Here is a 16,672-nt window from a genome sequence, read left to right as displayed (position 1 = left end):
GCAGCTTCCGACATGCCCCACTCTGATGCATGACCTAGTGTGGAGGGGCTGGAAGGCCTCAGCCACAAAATTAGGGGAGGGGGTCTTGTTTTTGAGGACGTTCATTTGACTCACCTCTTGAGTAGCTTTTGTGACAACACTTTAAGTATTTAATGAAATTATTTTTTAACAATTTCTTTGTCTTCGCTTGCTTCAGTGCAACAATAACAGGGAAGTCTGCTACACTGGGTTTGTCATCCCCTCTGCGTCCCCCCCCCCTCTGCACTGCCCTGCTTGGACTGGTCCATTTCGCATCTGAGAAAAATCTGATAGTTGGAGGAGAGTTCTTCATGCCAGGGATTGCTTTAGCCTCAGCACACAGAGTACCGTAGCTCCTGGATCAACTTGAGGTAAGATTTCCTGATGGGTTTTTATTTTTGACCTTTTTAATTGGTACATTTTCTGTGATTTAAACCTCAAAGGAAAAATTCTCAGCACTGATGCAGCTGCCACTTTTTCAAAAGTACTTGATATGTGTTCATAGATGAGCAAGCATTTTTGTGTTTACCTTTTTGAAAATACTCAAATCCTTAACCATAACAACAACAGCAGGAATAGCTTTAATGATTTATTTAACATCTTTCATTAAGATATATATTATTTATCAACACAACTCTTGATTTTGTGAATTGCATCTTATTTGTTATATATATATATATATATATATATATATATATATATATATATATATATATATATATATATGCATATGTGTGTTTACTTTTTCCTTACAGATAAGCAAATGGATGAGAAAGAGCTGAGCGACCCCCTGAATAACGTTTCCGTCATTAAAGGTAACCCAGCTGTGTTCTATTCCTGAATGACTCAGCTGTTCAAAGTGCTCTTACCTGACACCATATCTTACTAACTGACAATGTGGAGAGAGAAAGAGAGAGAGAGAAAGAGAGAGAGAGAGAGAGAGAGAGAGAGGGAGAGAGAGAAAGCATGAGTCACAGTTAAGAAGAGTGTCTGGTTGGCTTTAGAGCTTTCAGTGATGTAGGTGGCCTTGTTTTTAGAGGCTGATTTATCCTGTGTCAACAGCTTGTTAGAAGATGGAGTGCACTGGGAGTTAGTGCCAGTTAGTGCCATTTAATTGATAGCGATTGCAATACTGAGAAAATATAAAAAAAATCAACAGGGACCTGCATGAGAAAATGTGCGAGCATGTTAGTGAGCGAATCAATTTTGCATGACGGATGAATTTGTGACGCTTCACTGCACAGCATATAGGCAGCACAAAGCAAACAGTGTCCTCACGACAACAGCATCCCTGTCTTCTCAAACTGAAAGGGACATTTCTCACGTTGAATCACACAAAAAAGCACAGTTTTTCAGCTGTAAATTGATATCACCCCCTGGCAGTTCAATCATCAGTTTTATAGAAACCCTGCTGAACACTGTGGACATTCAGTTTCAGGCAGCGCTAAAGCCCTCGGATTCAGTTTTAAGAACGCTGTCACATTCATTGGGAAGGAAACCGATGACGGGGAAAAGATCGACCATGATGGCTTTAGCCTTCAGCGCTTGAGCTAAAAAAAGACTTTCTCCTACATTTTTTCTCCTCCTGTCGTCACTTGAGGCCGTGTGATGCTCAATATTTCCCCCAACTAGTCAGAGAGGTATTTTTACACACAGGCTAATCCCATCATTACTCTGTGTGACACTTACACATAATGGCCATATTAACTGATGCTACTAAAGATAACACGGTGTCATTTGAAATGTCTCCAGGCAAAAACCTTGCACAGGAAGCCCACTCAAATTCCGACTCTCTCGCTCTCTCATACATATGCATGCATGAGGGAACACACGACCTCATGCACACATGCTGGACAGAGCGCCGCCCCGCTCATCCTTTTGTCTGGCACACAGCGGCGTGGTCATGTGCCTGAGTCAGAGGGTGCCACCAGCCTCCAGCCGGCGCTTCATACCCCTCTCATTTTAGAGACATTAATCAGTACGTGTAGCCAGACACAATGAAATCACTTTTCCTTTTTCACAGCTGATACATAATTTCACGGCAGCCTCGGTCCACTGATGTGTCCATTTATGGTGCACACGCTTGACCTGTCCCGACTCCTATTTTTTGCCTCCGCCAATTGCTCGTTCTGCGATGAGGTCATCTCTTTTCCTAGCCATGGCAGATTAGAGGATCAAGATATTCCCCGGGAATTGCAAAGCCGGAGTATTTGTGGAGCTTGTTTCCACCTCTGGGAAACAAAACAGATCCTTGACAACGTTGGCCTTTGTGTATTGTTTACAGTAACTCACTGTTCACAGATCACTGTAGATGTGCCAGAGACTCGTTTGTTACCGGGTTAATGGACAATTTGGAATGACAGCATGGATAAAAGAAAGACAAAAAAAAGCAGATAATACAGTTGTCTATTTCTGGGTTGGCAATTAGTTTATGTAATAGTCCTGTTTTAATATCATGGGAAATCATCTATCTAGTATGTCAGCCCTGGTTAAATATTTGGGACTGAAGCAGAATTAATGTGGTGGAACTTTGAGGTATCCGTCTATTTTTATAGTAGTGAGTTGCCGTCATTACTGCCTGATGTATCATCGTGGTTTGAACTTGACTTCCTAATGTCTCTTTATGCACTCCAGTAACTCTGCAGGAAGATACACATCTCTGCTCTTACAGCTAGAAACTTTAATGTTGAGAGAAAGGCACGGCTAATCCCGATAATCATCTGTCTTTCATTATCAGATGACTTGAGCAGGTCAAACATGGGGTCTTCTGGTGACTCAGAGAAAATGATCCAGCACTTGAATGATGAGCTCCGAGAGGCCCAGGAGGTGGCCAATACTGAGAAGCACAAATGGATGGAGCTACAAGGTAACAATGCTAATCTTTGATGATCACTCCCATTCACTTCACTTAGTACTGTGCACTCAGACAGCTAGTAATGCAGGAAATAATTGCAGTCATCTTTTGTAGGTATCCTGCAGGATGAGAGAAAAGAAAATAAGCAACAAGCTGATGAATCTGCAAAACAGATTAAACATCTTCAAGGTACATGTTTGTGTTTTTGTGGCTTGGAACGTTCTGTCTGTCCTACTGAAACTGTCCACTAATCCGAACACCTTCCGTGGTTTGGACAGGCCAGCTGCGTCAGCTCCAGGAGGAAACGGGCGTTCTCAGACAGCAGATGGACCTCTCCTCCGGTTCAAGCGCCGAGCTGCAGAGTGCACGTGATGAGGTGAAGGCGCTGAAACGGGCCCTGGAGGCGGCCGCCGCTGAGCAGGACCGTGACGCCGCCGCCGTCCAGGCCAACCTGGCAACCGCCTCGAAGGATCTGGACAAGTGGCGTCAGACTGCCAACAAATACGAGCGGGAGATTGAGAACCTCCAGCGTGACCTTCAGCAGCAGAGCAAGCAGTGGCAGAAAACTGCAGAAATACAAGGTGCAACATGGTGCAAATACACTGATACAAAAATATGATGATAATATTAGTATCCTCATGATTTTTAAATATGGTTCTTTTGTTGAGACACAAATGTCTGTCCAAGCACACAGGAAATATTGAATTCTATGTATTTTAACTTAATCTGGCAGCTAATTAAGAAAAGAGCATCTGCTTCAACAATGTTACATAAAACCTTTTTCTATCTTCACAGCCAGCGAGCTGCAGTCCATGCAGGCAGAGTATAACAGCCTCCAGACAGAGTGTGCTGTCCTGCGAGCCGAAAAACAAGACACCGTGAATAAGCACCAGAAGGAGAGGAGCGGCCTTCAAACTGAGTGTGCGTCCCTCAGGTCTGAGAGGGAGGAACTCCTCAAGACCCACCAGAAGGATAAGGGCAACCTGCAGAGCGAATGTGCGGCTCTGCGCTCCGAGAAGGAGGCGGCGTTGCAGAGACAGCAGCAGCTGGAGAAGGAGCTTGCCAGGTCAGTGCACCAACAGCTCAGCTTCACCCCCCCAACCTCCGAGCACCCTCTGTCTTGTTTGCTTGACTCTGCTCCAACATGTTTTTCCACACAGAATACCACATGCCCCTCTGCGTGTGATCCCCCACCTATTGAACCCCAGTGTTGTCTTGTTTCCGGTAGCTCTCGTGCCCAGAATGCGGAGCTGAGCGACAGCCTCAAAGCCCTGGAGAGATCCCAGCAGGAGCTCGAGAAGAGGCAGGCGGCCATGCAGCTCCAGCACCAGCAGGATAGCAGCAAGCTGCAAGCCCAGCTGGAGGAAGCCGACAGCCACAGCAAGGCTCTGCAGAGAGAGGTACGTTCTCAGAACCAGAATAACAAGCAGCGGGCATCTCAGAATCTCTCCTAGCAATTATCTCTGGGGCTAAGAATACTTCTGCCCTCAAACCTGACAGTTACACTTTGATCTACACTTGTTGTCATTTTTCAATCATGTGACTGATCTAACAGATGTTGTGACCAGTGCAGCTGTCTACATTAGCTGCACTGCCAGAAAGCTTCAAGTCTACTTATACACACACAAGTAAATGATTGTGAATTGAAAAAAAAACACTTGGCACCTCGGCAAAATAGATCCAGTGTAAAAAAACTAAAACGGAGGACTGCTTGATGATGTGCTGCTGCTTCTCACGGCCGGTCTTTACGAGGTGTTACAGTGTTTATGAAGCTTCCTACATACACACTGAACAAGGAGCAGACAGTCTCGACTTTGAATAGCAAATAAAAATCACATTTTAATGACACATGAAAAATCAACTATCAAATATACATAACCAGTATGTCTTGATGATATTGTATCTCTCCATTTAGAATGTATCACCTTGTAAAGGGGTTTCTCCAATCCCAAAAAGTAGCACCAAACAGGCTTATTTGCTTCTCCATTTAGGACTGACTTTCTACTCTAACTCACTTGATAATTACAGGCCCTGAACCTTAAACTGTCCATCTGGGCCTCTGGCAGCTATTTACCTGGAAATTGTAGTGTCGTTTGTTGCTTTAGTTAATTATTTGCCCATATGAATAGTTTGATATTGCAGCCGACCTCACAATCATTTAACATTTTGTTGACTATCAGACAGTCAGCAGCTCTCTGATTGTTTTGTTGACCTGGAGAGTAGGATGATGTCCTCTAACAGTAGGGACAAGTATGTGTCCCATTTGAGAATTTCTGCCTAGTTTGGACTGATCTTATATTTAGAGACGACTGATAAATCCGGACCCTGAACCCATCACCTTCTGTGATTTTTCAATGCTGGATTTACCGAGCCTAGGAAACAGAACTGCCTTAATGGCTTCCTCTGAGTAGAGCGCTGCAGGGATGACGTATTTTTGTAGGCCAACCAGGAAGTTAGCATCAATGATTCCCTCGACAAAAAGTCAATGTGATTTTTTATTTTATTTTTCATTAGACTGTCTGATTATTGCAGAATATAAGCTCTGTGGCAAACACAAGTTTATAATACTTACACGATCTGTTCGACAAGATTATCTTTACGAATGAACACCATGTTTATGACCTTTTGTGGTCTCATTTAGCCCTCCTGTTAGCAACTGTCTTTTTTAAGACTTGCGAAAACTTCCAAATTAATGAGTGTGGTATTTACTGACTTGTTTTATTTCGTAGAAAGAAATGTTAAAAGCTTGTGTTAACCACATATCTTATTTCAGACATCTAGCCCATTCAAAAAAAAAAAATTGACATAGAAATGAACCATAAGTGCTAAAATGCTGACTCATTTCTAGGTTCATGACTCATTCCTGCAGCTCTCTATGACTCTTCGATACTAAGTCTAACTAACTAAAACTGTCTCTAAGTGACAGTTAAGCCTCTTTGTCAGAAAACAACAGTACAACAATTGTGACATCTAAAGCATCCCCTCCGGTCCAAACGCTGTAGGCAGCAGCAGCGCTCTGCTCTGCTCTATGCTCCCAGTCAGGTTGAGCAGGCTGGATGGGAACGGGTTAGCCACCGCTGTGACTCTCAAAAGAGGAGGGGCCCCGTTGAATAGCAGCAAGAATAGAAGAGATATCATCGTTAACCACAAAAGTCATTCATCGCAAAGTGGTGTGGCGCCGTCAGCCGCTGAATGAAAAGTGGAACCTGTGGAACCTGAGTTCCCTTTGCTCATCTGTAGAGTCTCTGTTAGAGAGAGAAACCGTCACCACCCTAAACCGATCACTGATACTCAACATCGGAGACCTTTGGCCCCTTTTGTTATTTATTTATTTTATTTTACTCAGTCTGTGCTGTTTTAATCTCGCTCTGTGGAGCACTTTGGGCTGCATGATTGTATGTGTGTTTACTCAGGCATATGAAAGTGTGTGTGTATGTGGGTGTGTGTGTGAGAGAGTAAGCAAACCATGTTGTCATTATGCAACACATGGATGAACACCAAATTCAGTTGTAGCCAATTTGCAACACAACAAACACATGAAAAACGAAATAAAAACAGTAGTACATTCCTGTAGTGCATTTTTTTTTTTTTTTTTGCATCATAAGCAAGGAATGTAAAAAACAGCAACAAAAATAAAAAAAATACTCTGGCCAGATAATATGGCCGACATCTTCACATTAAAAATTTCAACATGAGAAAAACATTGTCCTTTAACTTTGACTGTGTTTGAGCATCAAGTGAATGCATTTGTGGATCGGTTTTGGGCATAAATATGTTGTTTTATTTTCTTTTCTTTTATTGTTACACCACTTTGTTGTATAGGCCTCGTGTTTATTGTGTATTTTTCATTTTTTATATTTTAAATGTAAAGCACATCGAGTGTCTCTAATGAAATGTGCTCTATAAATATAGTTTCCTCGCCTTGAAAGTTGCTCTATATAATAACGTTGAGCTGTTAGACAAATGTACCCCGACTATACATTTTTTTATATATTAATAAAATTTAAAATTTGCTTCATGCAGTACGAGGAGGCAAAGACGGAGCTGTCGGACCTGAAGGAGAAATATGAGAAAGCTGAGCAGGAAAAGCAGTCACTGACAGACGAGTTTGAGGAGTGCAAAGCCAACATGAAGGAGCTAAAGGAGAAAGGGACGAAGGTGAGTGCTGGTCCATCACACACTAACAAAAAATACATACATATATAAATAATTGCATTGTTTTAAAAAAAAGAAAGCAGCATCATAGCTTTGCATAAAAGGCAAACAGTTGATTTGTTTTTTAAGGAGCATGAGCTTTTTTTATAAGATATAAGATTTATTTATTTTATCACAGCAGCACACCTGCTCCCATCCACTTATCCACTTTGGCAGCTGTGTGTCACTCTGAGATTTGTGTAAACACCAATTACAGACTACTGACTGAGGGGGGTTGATTAATAAAGCCACGCCCGACTAAAAATATATCCCGCTGCACTTTGATTACTGTAATATATCCCTTCCCTTCCGTAGACGTCCCCATTGCTGCCTGTTCAAGCCGTAGTCATCGGCCTTATCCTGGCTGTGCTGTTTTGGTGCTTCGGTGCATTGTGGTAGTAAAGGTACACGTTACTCCGGTCCAATCGGCCTACATCTCTCATTCTCACCAGTGTCTTTAAGATGCATGACTCTATTTCCCCCAGAATGTCTCCCTCTGGAGGGGAGGGAGGGGGGGACAAATTGATGGCTAACATCTCTAATCATACAGTTCCAACATCTGACATCTGTTTGTCTTGTCTGGATGGCTAATGCTTAACAACTGTTTCTCCCTGTTTGCTTGGATGACCTCCTTTTATCCGAAAGAGCTGCTTTTTTTTTTTTTTTTTTTTTTTTTTATTAAACTCGCCTTCTCTTTTTGCACTGCATCGGTTTCAAATGGCAAGCTCCTTCTGTCAAAGCTTCAGCGATCCCATGATGATGTTGGTGATGGTGGTGATGGTGGTGGTCTGTTTCATGCTCATGTTTCCATCTCTGTGTCGCCTACTTGTTTTTAGAAGCCGTGGTTCATCTGGGGGCCCGTTGCTGCTGTGGCTCTAACAGCTGTGACCGCTGCTGTGCTCTTCAGGACCTGAGGGCAATGTGCACACACACACATGCACACACACACGCGCACGCACACACACACACACACACACACACACACACACACACACACACTTATCATCAGATATTTCTCCGCACTGAAAAGCTCGCCCCCGTATCATATCTGCACTTTTAATTAGGAGGGCTCGTACTAAACACTGTTTAATTTCTTAGATGCTCTATTTTAGACTACAGAGACGTTAATAAAAAAGAATGTCGGGTTTGTGTGCAAATGAATAAGCTTTGTTTGTATCCCTATTATTATTTGAAGGATCAGGTGTTTTTGTTTACCATCATGACTTCTAGGATCGTCCTTTAATGAATGTAAAGAAACGCTACACACTTAATTAGTTCTAAATATATCTGGTGATGATATTTTTAGATTGGATCACCTGCAGTTTGAACCTCCCTAAATGTAACACACCTCTCTGTAACTGTCGGAATAATAAATATTGTCACAATGATTCAGCCCCGAATTGAGTGCATGATGACTGCCTTGGGTACATCAGTTTATGGTGGTGGTGGGCACTAAGATATTATCTTTTATCACTAATATCAGTGTTTAAAAGTGGGAATTTGGGGACATTTTTTGTTTTTGTTCTGTTCAGCGTTATTGATGTTTCTGAAAGGAGTTTTTCCTTTTTGACGATTAAAGGGAAACAGCCCTGATTGATACATGTAAACTCTGGTTTTCCTTCATGAACAGAATCTAGTTCAGGTTTCTGCCATTTAAGACACAGTTGCTTCCATAGATGGTAAAGTTTCTGCATATGCTGCTTTTCATCATCTTACTTTTTGTTGTGCCAATTAAAACACATACAAGGTTTAGGTTAGGTGCAACAGACATTTTATTTACATCTGCAATCAACCATGGACTGTACATCACCTGTTTACCAATGGGAAGTCAGTATTACAGAACACAGTATTATTTAAATGCATGCCATTAATAGTATATTGTTTTTCATTTTACCAACAAGAAACTGGTGTAATACTTGAAATGTCATGTTGTCATGGTTATACATTTGCATGCAATATATATTATTTTGTGTAAAATCTCAAGTTTAATCAGTGGACGTATCTATTAATTTGCTTTATTTGTGATAGTTTGCTCACTTCCCTGTAAATAAGTACAAAATCTATGTATTTTGTAAAGAGATAGAGAGAGAGAGATATAGTTTCCTGGGTTTAACGTTTATGAATAACTGCTCTAAAATGTATGAGTGCCCTCAATTAAAGATCTTAACCTCATAATTTACACCTTTTATAGTCATTGCATCAGAAGGCAGTCGCTGAACAGTTTCATAGAGATGAGGTCAGACCTTTTATTTATTTTGATATCCGTCCTGCTGAGCTCGTTGCAGAGGAACACTAGATCTAAGGTAAGCTGTACTTGTGTGCATTGTCTGTTCGTGTTGGGGGAAGGGAATGAGATTTACATTAATATTTATGCTTCCCGCCTCCAGCAAAATAATTTGTGAGGTTAGATCTTATCTGTTTGCAGTTTTGCACAATACAGCAGCATAGACAATGAAGGTGCAATGAAGACATGCAGTGTGTGGAAGGACTTGCTAGTGACCTGCAGTTTGACCTGTATGACAGAAAGACCCTCGATGACCAGGAGACAAAACAGACAGGACTTAATGGAACAACATGTGAGTCAAAGAAATCGACTCACATTTTTTTTAATTAATTTTTTTATTATTATATATTTATATATTTTTTTTTATATATATTTTTTTTACATCAAGTATGAACCCATATACATACAGGTTATATACATTGTGTGTATGTATATATAAATATATATATGACAGTTTACATAAAAGTCAGTTAACTAGTGATGAGGAGTACTACTCAGCTTTGAATAAAGTTGTAAATGTCTTCTGTGGCTCTGAAAGGAAACCTCCAAAGTTTGATAAAATACACCCCTAATGATGGCCTAGTGATGTCATCAGGGTTATCTGGGCTTGAGCTTAAAGGTGCAGTGTGTGGGATCCGGCTCCATCTAGTGGCGAGGTCCCAAATCGCAACCTATTGAAACTTTTCCCTTGTGCCACATGTAGGAGAACAACGATGGCCGACGCAAAAACACATATAGCCGGATCTAGAGCCAGTGTTTGATTTGTCCGTTCTGGGCTACTGTAGAAAAATGGGGTCCGGCTTCGTATGTACCTAGTTTCAGCCAGTAGATCCCCCTAAATGCTGCACACTTTATTTGAGTTTAGGGGCCATGGAGGTGCTTTAGCTAAATGCACCTGAGCTACATTATGGGAAATGTAGAATTCAAGTATTTTGGAACATGACTTAAGCAGGAAAATGCACAAAAAGGCAACTTTTTTTGTTTTTGACCATTCTTTTAATGGAAACTTAACTTTATAGATTTGTAACATAATGTTAAGAGTTAATGTGACGTCTCACTGTGGTGACCTTCACTTCTGCTTGAAGATGACAGGATGAGACACTCAGTGCAGTTATGCCCTTTGAGCTGGCAGACCACACTGACTTGTAGGTCTTTCAGAGAGGATGCAATGTATTTCACAACAGGACGAGAGGCCTGTTGTGAAGAAATTGAAATTTTGAAATTTTGCAACATCCATCGGGTCATAGCTCCTAAAGGAAATGACTGCATGTGGAAGCATCGTCCATCGTAGAGAATCTGACCCTCATTTCTGTCCTGCAGGGTTTTTGCTGTGTCAAGGATCCAATGTGAAGTGACCAGGACGATGCGTCCGATGTGACGTGAGGTTCAGACTACCGGAGGAAAGACTGTGTGTGTGTGTGTGTGTGTGTGTGTGTGTGTGTGTGTGTGTGTGTGTGCGTGTGTGCGACATGTGAGCAGATTGAGGACAACTTCCTCTCTTCGTCCTGTATGAACCCAAATATGAGAAGCATTCCCACGCAAGGCGAGCCTCCTCTGCAGAGTTGCCGTGTCCATTTTGTTCTGCTCTAGTTTGCATGTAGGTCATCTGTAGTGGACCAGAGATGCATCAGGATGGCAGCTGCACTTTGCATTAGATATTATTTTTTTACAGTGTGATCTTAATATAACTTTAATTTACATTCATTCTGATTAATGCTGAAGTCCTTTTTACAATTATGAAAATCTTGAGAATTGTAGCTTTCCTTCCATACAAACAACCTGTTAATAGTTTATATGTATCTGTATATATCAAATAAATAGATCAGCACATGCAAAAACACTTTCATTAAAGGGGAGACACTAATATATATCACCAGGAAACTTCCCCCGTTGATTACTTTCACTAAGACAATTATTTGTTGTATTACAAGTTTTCTGAAAATATCATGTTTAAATATGTAAATGAGGCACTATCTTATTAAATACGTGCCAATTTGTATACATTTCCAGAAAGAAATCTGAACATTGAATAAAGCCAGGTTTTTTCATGTATTTCTTTTATTTGTAGATATCTGAAATGTTATGCTTAAATAAGCAAATGAGGCATACAGAACATCAGTGGAACGTTCTGGCATGTTTGCATTTCCTTGTTTTCACTGCAGCTTTGGCCAGCGATCATATCTTAAATAATCACTTGTTACACAACAATAAAAATCCTTTACTGTAGGTTTATTATGTTTATTTTATCACTTTACCGACTGTAGCTGCGTGACATTTTAGGTGAATTCACAGTATTTATCTCTTATATTTGTATGTTTTTGTACACAGTGAATCCCGTTCCTGTTGTGCGTCCACTTTAAAAGATTGACCGAATGATGTGGTGGCCCGGTTTTCTCCAATGATGAGTAATAATCAATGCGTTTATCCAGAGCAAACATAATCTGCTGGGACTGACTGCACTCCACGGGGACAGTGTTTTTTAAAAAACATTTTATTATATCAAATATCAGAAAGATAATTTGACTATTTATGCTTCCAACACAACAACATCACCTTTAAATAAGCTTAAGTATGTGCACGCTGTAAAACTAATCAAGATCACAGCGAAAACGTGTGACAAAAGAAACCAGGAGGAAAATAAATCATCTGAAAAGTAAGTTTTTACAATTTTAAAAACTGAAAAGTTGTTGCATGAAAATATGTTTTGTGTGTTATTTACTATTTATTATCTCGACAAACATTGTATAGACAGTGTTTTTACCCCCTCCCCCGACATCCTGCGTGTGTGTCATGTGTGTTCATGTGGTTGTTTTTTTTGTAGGAGGCCATGGCAGCTGATCTGGAACTGTTGAACTTGTTTATAATTGCGGGGGCAACTCTGGCTATTCCCATCCTAGCCTTTGTTGCTTCCTTCCTCCTCTGGCCCTCTGCACTCATCAAAGTGTATTACTGGTGAGGTTGATGAGAAAAAACTCATTTAGAGAAAAAAAAGGCCTTTAAAGATATGTTTTGTAAAATTACAATCATTTTAAAGACACTACAGGTGAAAAGGGTAAAATAAAATAACTAATAGATACAATCACGAAACTTCTGCAGTTGATTACTTACATTAAGACAATTGTTTAATGTAATGTTTAAAGTTTTCTGAAATGTTATATTTAAATATGCAAATGAGGCATTATCTAATGGTAACTTTTGGTGAATTTGGACAAAATCTACATACGCAAAAAGAAAAAGTAGTAAATTAAACACCTAAATGTGTATTTTAGATGTTTTCTTTCCACTAAAGAAGACATGTTATGGAAGCAAAACAGCCAAATTCAAAAAGATAATTAGTGAAAAACAAACTATGTTTTTGCCTGTTGTTTCTCGCCTTAATATTCAGTTTTCTTTTCATTTTTTTCTTTATATTTTCTGCTGTTGCCAGTCCCTCATTGAAGCTTTATGATTTGTTAAATTGAGTTAAAAATTCAAAGCGCAGACTCCATGTTTTTATGGCTACTGCACCTTCCTTCAGGAAGAAAAAATCTTCAAGTCTTGTGCATTATTTCATCCACCTGTTTACCAAATATCAGCCTGGATTTGGATTTGAATTGTTTCACAGCAAAGGATCAACACTCACATGCCCACATATACTTTGAAAGTTGTGTTTTTCATTTTGTGAGGTTTGCATTAAGATTGACTTTAAAATATGTGAGCCTATCCTTTATTAATGTGACCTTTATGACATCATCTGTGTGAAAGTACATGTCAAGCTCAAAATCCCAGACTTGCCTCAACTTGAAACCCTCATAATATTCTCATAATATCACTTGAATCAGAGTTCCCGTGCCGTCATGTCTGTGTGACGTACCTGGTTCCTCCTCAGGTACTGGAGGAGGACTCTGGGTCTGCAGGTTCGCTTCGCCGACTGCGGAGGGTATCGGTTCTGTTACTCCTACAGAGGGAAACCCGGGATGAGACCCTCCATCTTAATGCTGCACGGCTTCTCTGCTCACAAAGACACCTGGCTCACTGTTGTCAAGGTCAGGAGGGTCAAACAATATCAGTTCGCTGCTGTGTACCAAATGACATTAAAATAATTATTTGATAGAAACTTGTATTTATTTTAAAGGAGCAGTGAGGAGAAACATGACAAGATCACACGATGTGAAACAAGGAGAAGCAACTGTAACACTTAATAGTTTTGTTAATGTAGAAGTTAAACCTGGAGAGTTTTTATTTGAATTTAAGTGGTTTGAATTCCCTTTTTTTTATATTTCCAAGTCATTTAAAGGCTGTTTTTATTTTTTCTAAAGGTTCAGAAATGTGAAATAGAGTCCGAAATTTGCTCTAATTGAACCGGTCAGATTCAAATTTGGATGTTATGCAAAAGATGAGCTATCAATCAGACTTTTTGACCAATCAGGTTACAGTCTGTCAGTCAGATGGTCCAAGAAAACAAAGTTAAGATGAGCAACTGGAAACACTGAACTGAAATTTAGACAGACGGTTTCCAAAGTAAAATATGTTAAAGCTGTGATTTCAGTTGCTTTTCAGCGTTTCTTGGCTTCCATGTGTACATTCATGGTATTAAGCTGTAACCTTCTTCTCTCCTGCTGCTCCAGTATTTACCAAAACATCTTCACATTGTGTGTGTGGACATGCCTGGTCATGAGGGAACAACCCGCACCAATGCAGAGGATTACTGCATTCAGGGGCAGGTCAGACGGATCCATCAGGTACACTGAAAAGAGAGGGACATTATAAATACAAGGGTGTATTTGTCAGGTACCTAAAGTCATTCCACTGTAAACATATATATATATTTTTGTCCTTCGTTCTTCTCAGTTCGTGGAAACCGTTCGCCTGAACAGGAAACCTTTCCACGTAGTCGGGACATCCATGGGAGGAAATGTAGCTGGAGTTTATGCAGCCTGTTACCCCTCAGAGGTCTGCAGCCTGACTCTCATCTGTCCAGACGGTCAGTCAGTATGTGTGTGTGTGTGTGTGTGTGTGTGTGTGTGTGTGTGTGTGTGTGTGTGTGTGTGTGTGTGTGTGTCATCATCGACCATTTGAGTCTTTTGCAAAAATACAAATAAAGATTGTAAATGTTGTACATAATGCTACAGTAAATAACACAAGTATAAATAAAAAAGTACAAATGCAGTATTAATGTGTATTAATTCTAGTAAAGAGGCTCTCTCATGTCTTCTTTGGGAGCTTTTCAAAGTTTTGAAAACTTTCTTGGGCCTTTTGTTTCACTGATAGCAAAGTTTTTACACCGAAAATTATTTTACCTTCTCAATCTGAGCAAAAAGGAGTTAAATTACCTGGAAAAATAGAAGCTTAGTGTCTGTGGAGCTCAGTCTCTTCCCATTGGCTCACAGACCTGACATCCCTAGATGTGAAGTTTGCAGTAGGAGAGTCCAATTCACAGGCAGGGAGGATCTGATGGAAGAAGCTATTGAGTTGCATCATGGGAAATGTAGGAGCCACCATTTTAAGGTGTTTGACACAGATCTCTGGTTCTGCTGCTCTTTTTTAGATGTGTTTCTGGAGTCCCTCAACTTAATAGAAGTGCGATACTAAATAGCTTGATTTCCCCTTTAAAAGCACATCAATTCATACTGAGAAAGGATTTATTTCACGCCTATTGTTTGATCTCTAGTTTGTCTTTTAACATTTTTTAAAAAGACATGACCTGACATGATCATATTCTCACACACACACCCTTAATTACATTTCCTTTCCTTTGTGGTTTATTCTGCTTATCGTTCCAATCATGAATGTCCTTGATCACTTTCTAATCAGAAAAAAACACTTTTCTTCTTATCCCGCAGGTATACGACATCCTTGCGAGACCAAATTTGACAATCATCTGCAGGATTTGGAGCACAGCAATTACACACTAAACATCCCGCTGATCCCCACTACGCCCGAGGAGATGGAGGACATGTTCAGACTCTGTTCTCATGTTCGCTTTAAGATCCCTCAGCAGGTCAGGACCTCACTTCTTCTGAAAACGAAAGCATCAGGAAATTCACTTTTGCATGCCTGTAGATGATAATATTCACTTCACTACAGGATTCAATGTTTGAGTTATTTTGCTTCTGTTTTAAACATGCTTTCATTTTTAGATTCTTCAAGGTCTTGTAGATGTTCGGCAGCCTCACAACACATTTTACGAAGAAGGTTTGTTCACTATTTCTTTAGGATTTCACTTGTAAGCATGCAGTAAAAGTTCATTATAGTAAAAATGTTTCTTTATTTTAATTTAGTATTTATGGAGATTGTTGGTGAGACATCGAGATACGCCTTACAGGAGCACTTACATCTGATCACGGCCCCTTTGCAAGTGATATGGGGCAAAAAAGACCAGGTAAGGTATGATGATCCACCAATACAATGAGTCAGCAAAGCCTATAATGATATATAAGTGATTACCTGGCAGCTTTTGAAGGTTGGGGCTCAGGTTTCTGGTGCTCCAGGTCTGAATAGGGGTCACCTCAGAGATATGATAACTGTCCCTGTGTTTGTCCAGGTGGTGGACGTCTCTGGAGCTGCAGTCATTGCAGAGGTGTTGCCTGGATGCAGAGTGGACCTGCTGGAGAACTGTGGACACTCTGTGGCGATGGAGAAGCCTTGTCGGACGGCCAAACTCATCCTGGAGTTCATCATCTTGCAGCAAGAGGCCAGGGGTGGCACAAAGAAATCCTCCTAAAGACTGAATAACAGAATAATTTATTCCCACTGCACTGCCTCACATGTTACTTGTACAGTATCAGTCAAAAGTTTGGACACACCTTCTCATTCAATGGTTTTTCTTTATTTTTATTTTTTTCTACATTGTAGATTAATATTGAAGACATCCAAACTATGAAGGAACACATATGGAATTATGTGGTAAACAAACAAATGCTCTTTGACTTTTGACTTTTTAACTGTATATTGATGCAAAGTTTGTAATGTTTCTTTTTGATTAACTACTTTTATACACTTGCATTAGTTGCAGTTTAACAGTAAGGGACACTCAAATATGGAATATTAAAGCGTGCACATACAGTACCAGTCAAAATTTAGGACACACCTTCTCATTCAACTACTTTGAAGAATCTAAAATATAAACATATTCTGGTTTGTTGAGCATTTGTTTGTTTACCACATAATTCCATATGTGTTCCTTCATAGTTTGGATGTCTTTAATATTAATCTACAATGTAGAAAAAAAAACTATATAAATATAAAGAAAAAACATTGAATGAGAAGGTGTGTCCAAACTTTTGACTGGTACTGTATATATATATATACATAATTCCATATATATATTCATATATATATAT

General features: G+C 40.0%; 2 protein-coding genes across 3 annotated transcripts; both read left to right on the top strand.

Moving 5' to 3' along the window:
* Window positions 1-322: 322 nt before the first annotated feature.
* On the top strand, window positions 323-9,096 carry slmapb (sarcolemma associated protein b). Of its 2 annotated transcripts, XM_054609869.1 has the most exons (10): window positions 323-389; window positions 774-833; window positions 2,756-2,884; window positions 2,987-3,061; window positions 3,151-3,453; window positions 3,668-3,938; window positions 4,101-4,272; window positions 6,896-7,030; window positions 7,382-7,470; window positions 7,903-7,991. In XM_054609869.1, exons 2-9 carry the CDS (start codon window positions 782-784, stop codon window positions 7,463-7,465), a joined length of 1,221 nt encoding a protein of 406 aa, XP_054465844.1. In that variant the 5' UTR covers window positions 323-389; window positions 774-781; the 3' UTR covers window positions 7,466-7,470; window positions 7,903-7,991. The 2 variants fall into 2 exon arrangements, with proteins under 2 accessions (XP_054465844.1, XP_054465845.1); XM_054609870.1 differs by lacking the exon at window positions 7,382-7,470 and having other exon boundaries at window positions 7,903-9,096.
* Window positions 9,097-12,177: 3,081 nt separating this feature from the next.
* Window positions 12,178-16,053, top strand: abhd6b (abhydrolase domain containing 6, acylglycerol lipase b). The gene is made up of 8 exons (XM_054608771.1): window positions 12,178-12,302; window positions 13,219-13,375; window positions 13,958-14,071; window positions 14,181-14,313; window positions 15,173-15,330; window positions 15,470-15,524; window positions 15,611-15,711; window positions 15,874-16,053. Exons 1-8 carry the CDS (start codon window positions 12,178-12,180, stop codon window positions 16,051-16,053), a joined length of 1,023 nt encoding a protein of 340 aa, XP_054464746.1.
* Window positions 16,054-16,672: the final 619 nt, after the last annotated feature.

This window comes from Anoplopoma fimbria, chromosome 12 (assembly GCF_027596085.1).
Source record: "Anoplopoma fimbria isolate UVic2021 breed Golden Eagle Sablefish chromosome 12, Afim_UVic_2022, whole genome shotgun sequence".
NCBI classification, from domain to species: Eukaryota; Metazoa; Chordata; class Actinopteri; order Perciformes; family Anoplopomatidae; genus Anoplopoma; species Anoplopoma fimbria.
Note: the sequence above shows the minus strand (reverse complement) of the source record. Positions and strands in the feature narration are given on the sequence as shown.

Excerpts from the sequence above, each read along its gene's own strand:
- slmapb (XM_054609869.1), top strand. The coding sequence starts at position 782 with ATGGATGAGAAAGAGCTGAGCGACCCCCTGAATAACGTTTCCGTCATT. Across the intron at positions 834-2,755 it reads TAACGTTTCCGTCATTAAAG|ATGACTTGAGCAGGTCAAAC; the intron begins GTAACCCAGCTG and ends TTTCATTATCAG. Across the intron at positions 7,031-7,381 it reads TAAAGGAGAAAGGGACGAAG|ACGTCCCCATTGCTGCCTGT; the intron begins GTGAGTGCTGGT and ends TCCCTTCCGTAG.
- abhd6b (XM_054608771.1), top strand. The coding sequence starts at position 12,178 with ATGGCAGCTGATCTGGAACTGTTGAACTTGTTTATAATTGCGGGGGCA. Across the intron at positions 12,303-13,218 it reads CTCATCAAAGTGTATTACTG|GTACTGGAGGAGGACTCTGG; the intron begins GTGAGGTTGATG and ends GTTCCTCCTCAG. Across the intron at positions 15,712-15,873 it reads TATGGGGCAAAAAAGACCAG|GTGGTGGACGTCTCTGGAGC; the intron begins GTAAGGTATGAT and ends GTGTTTGTCCAG.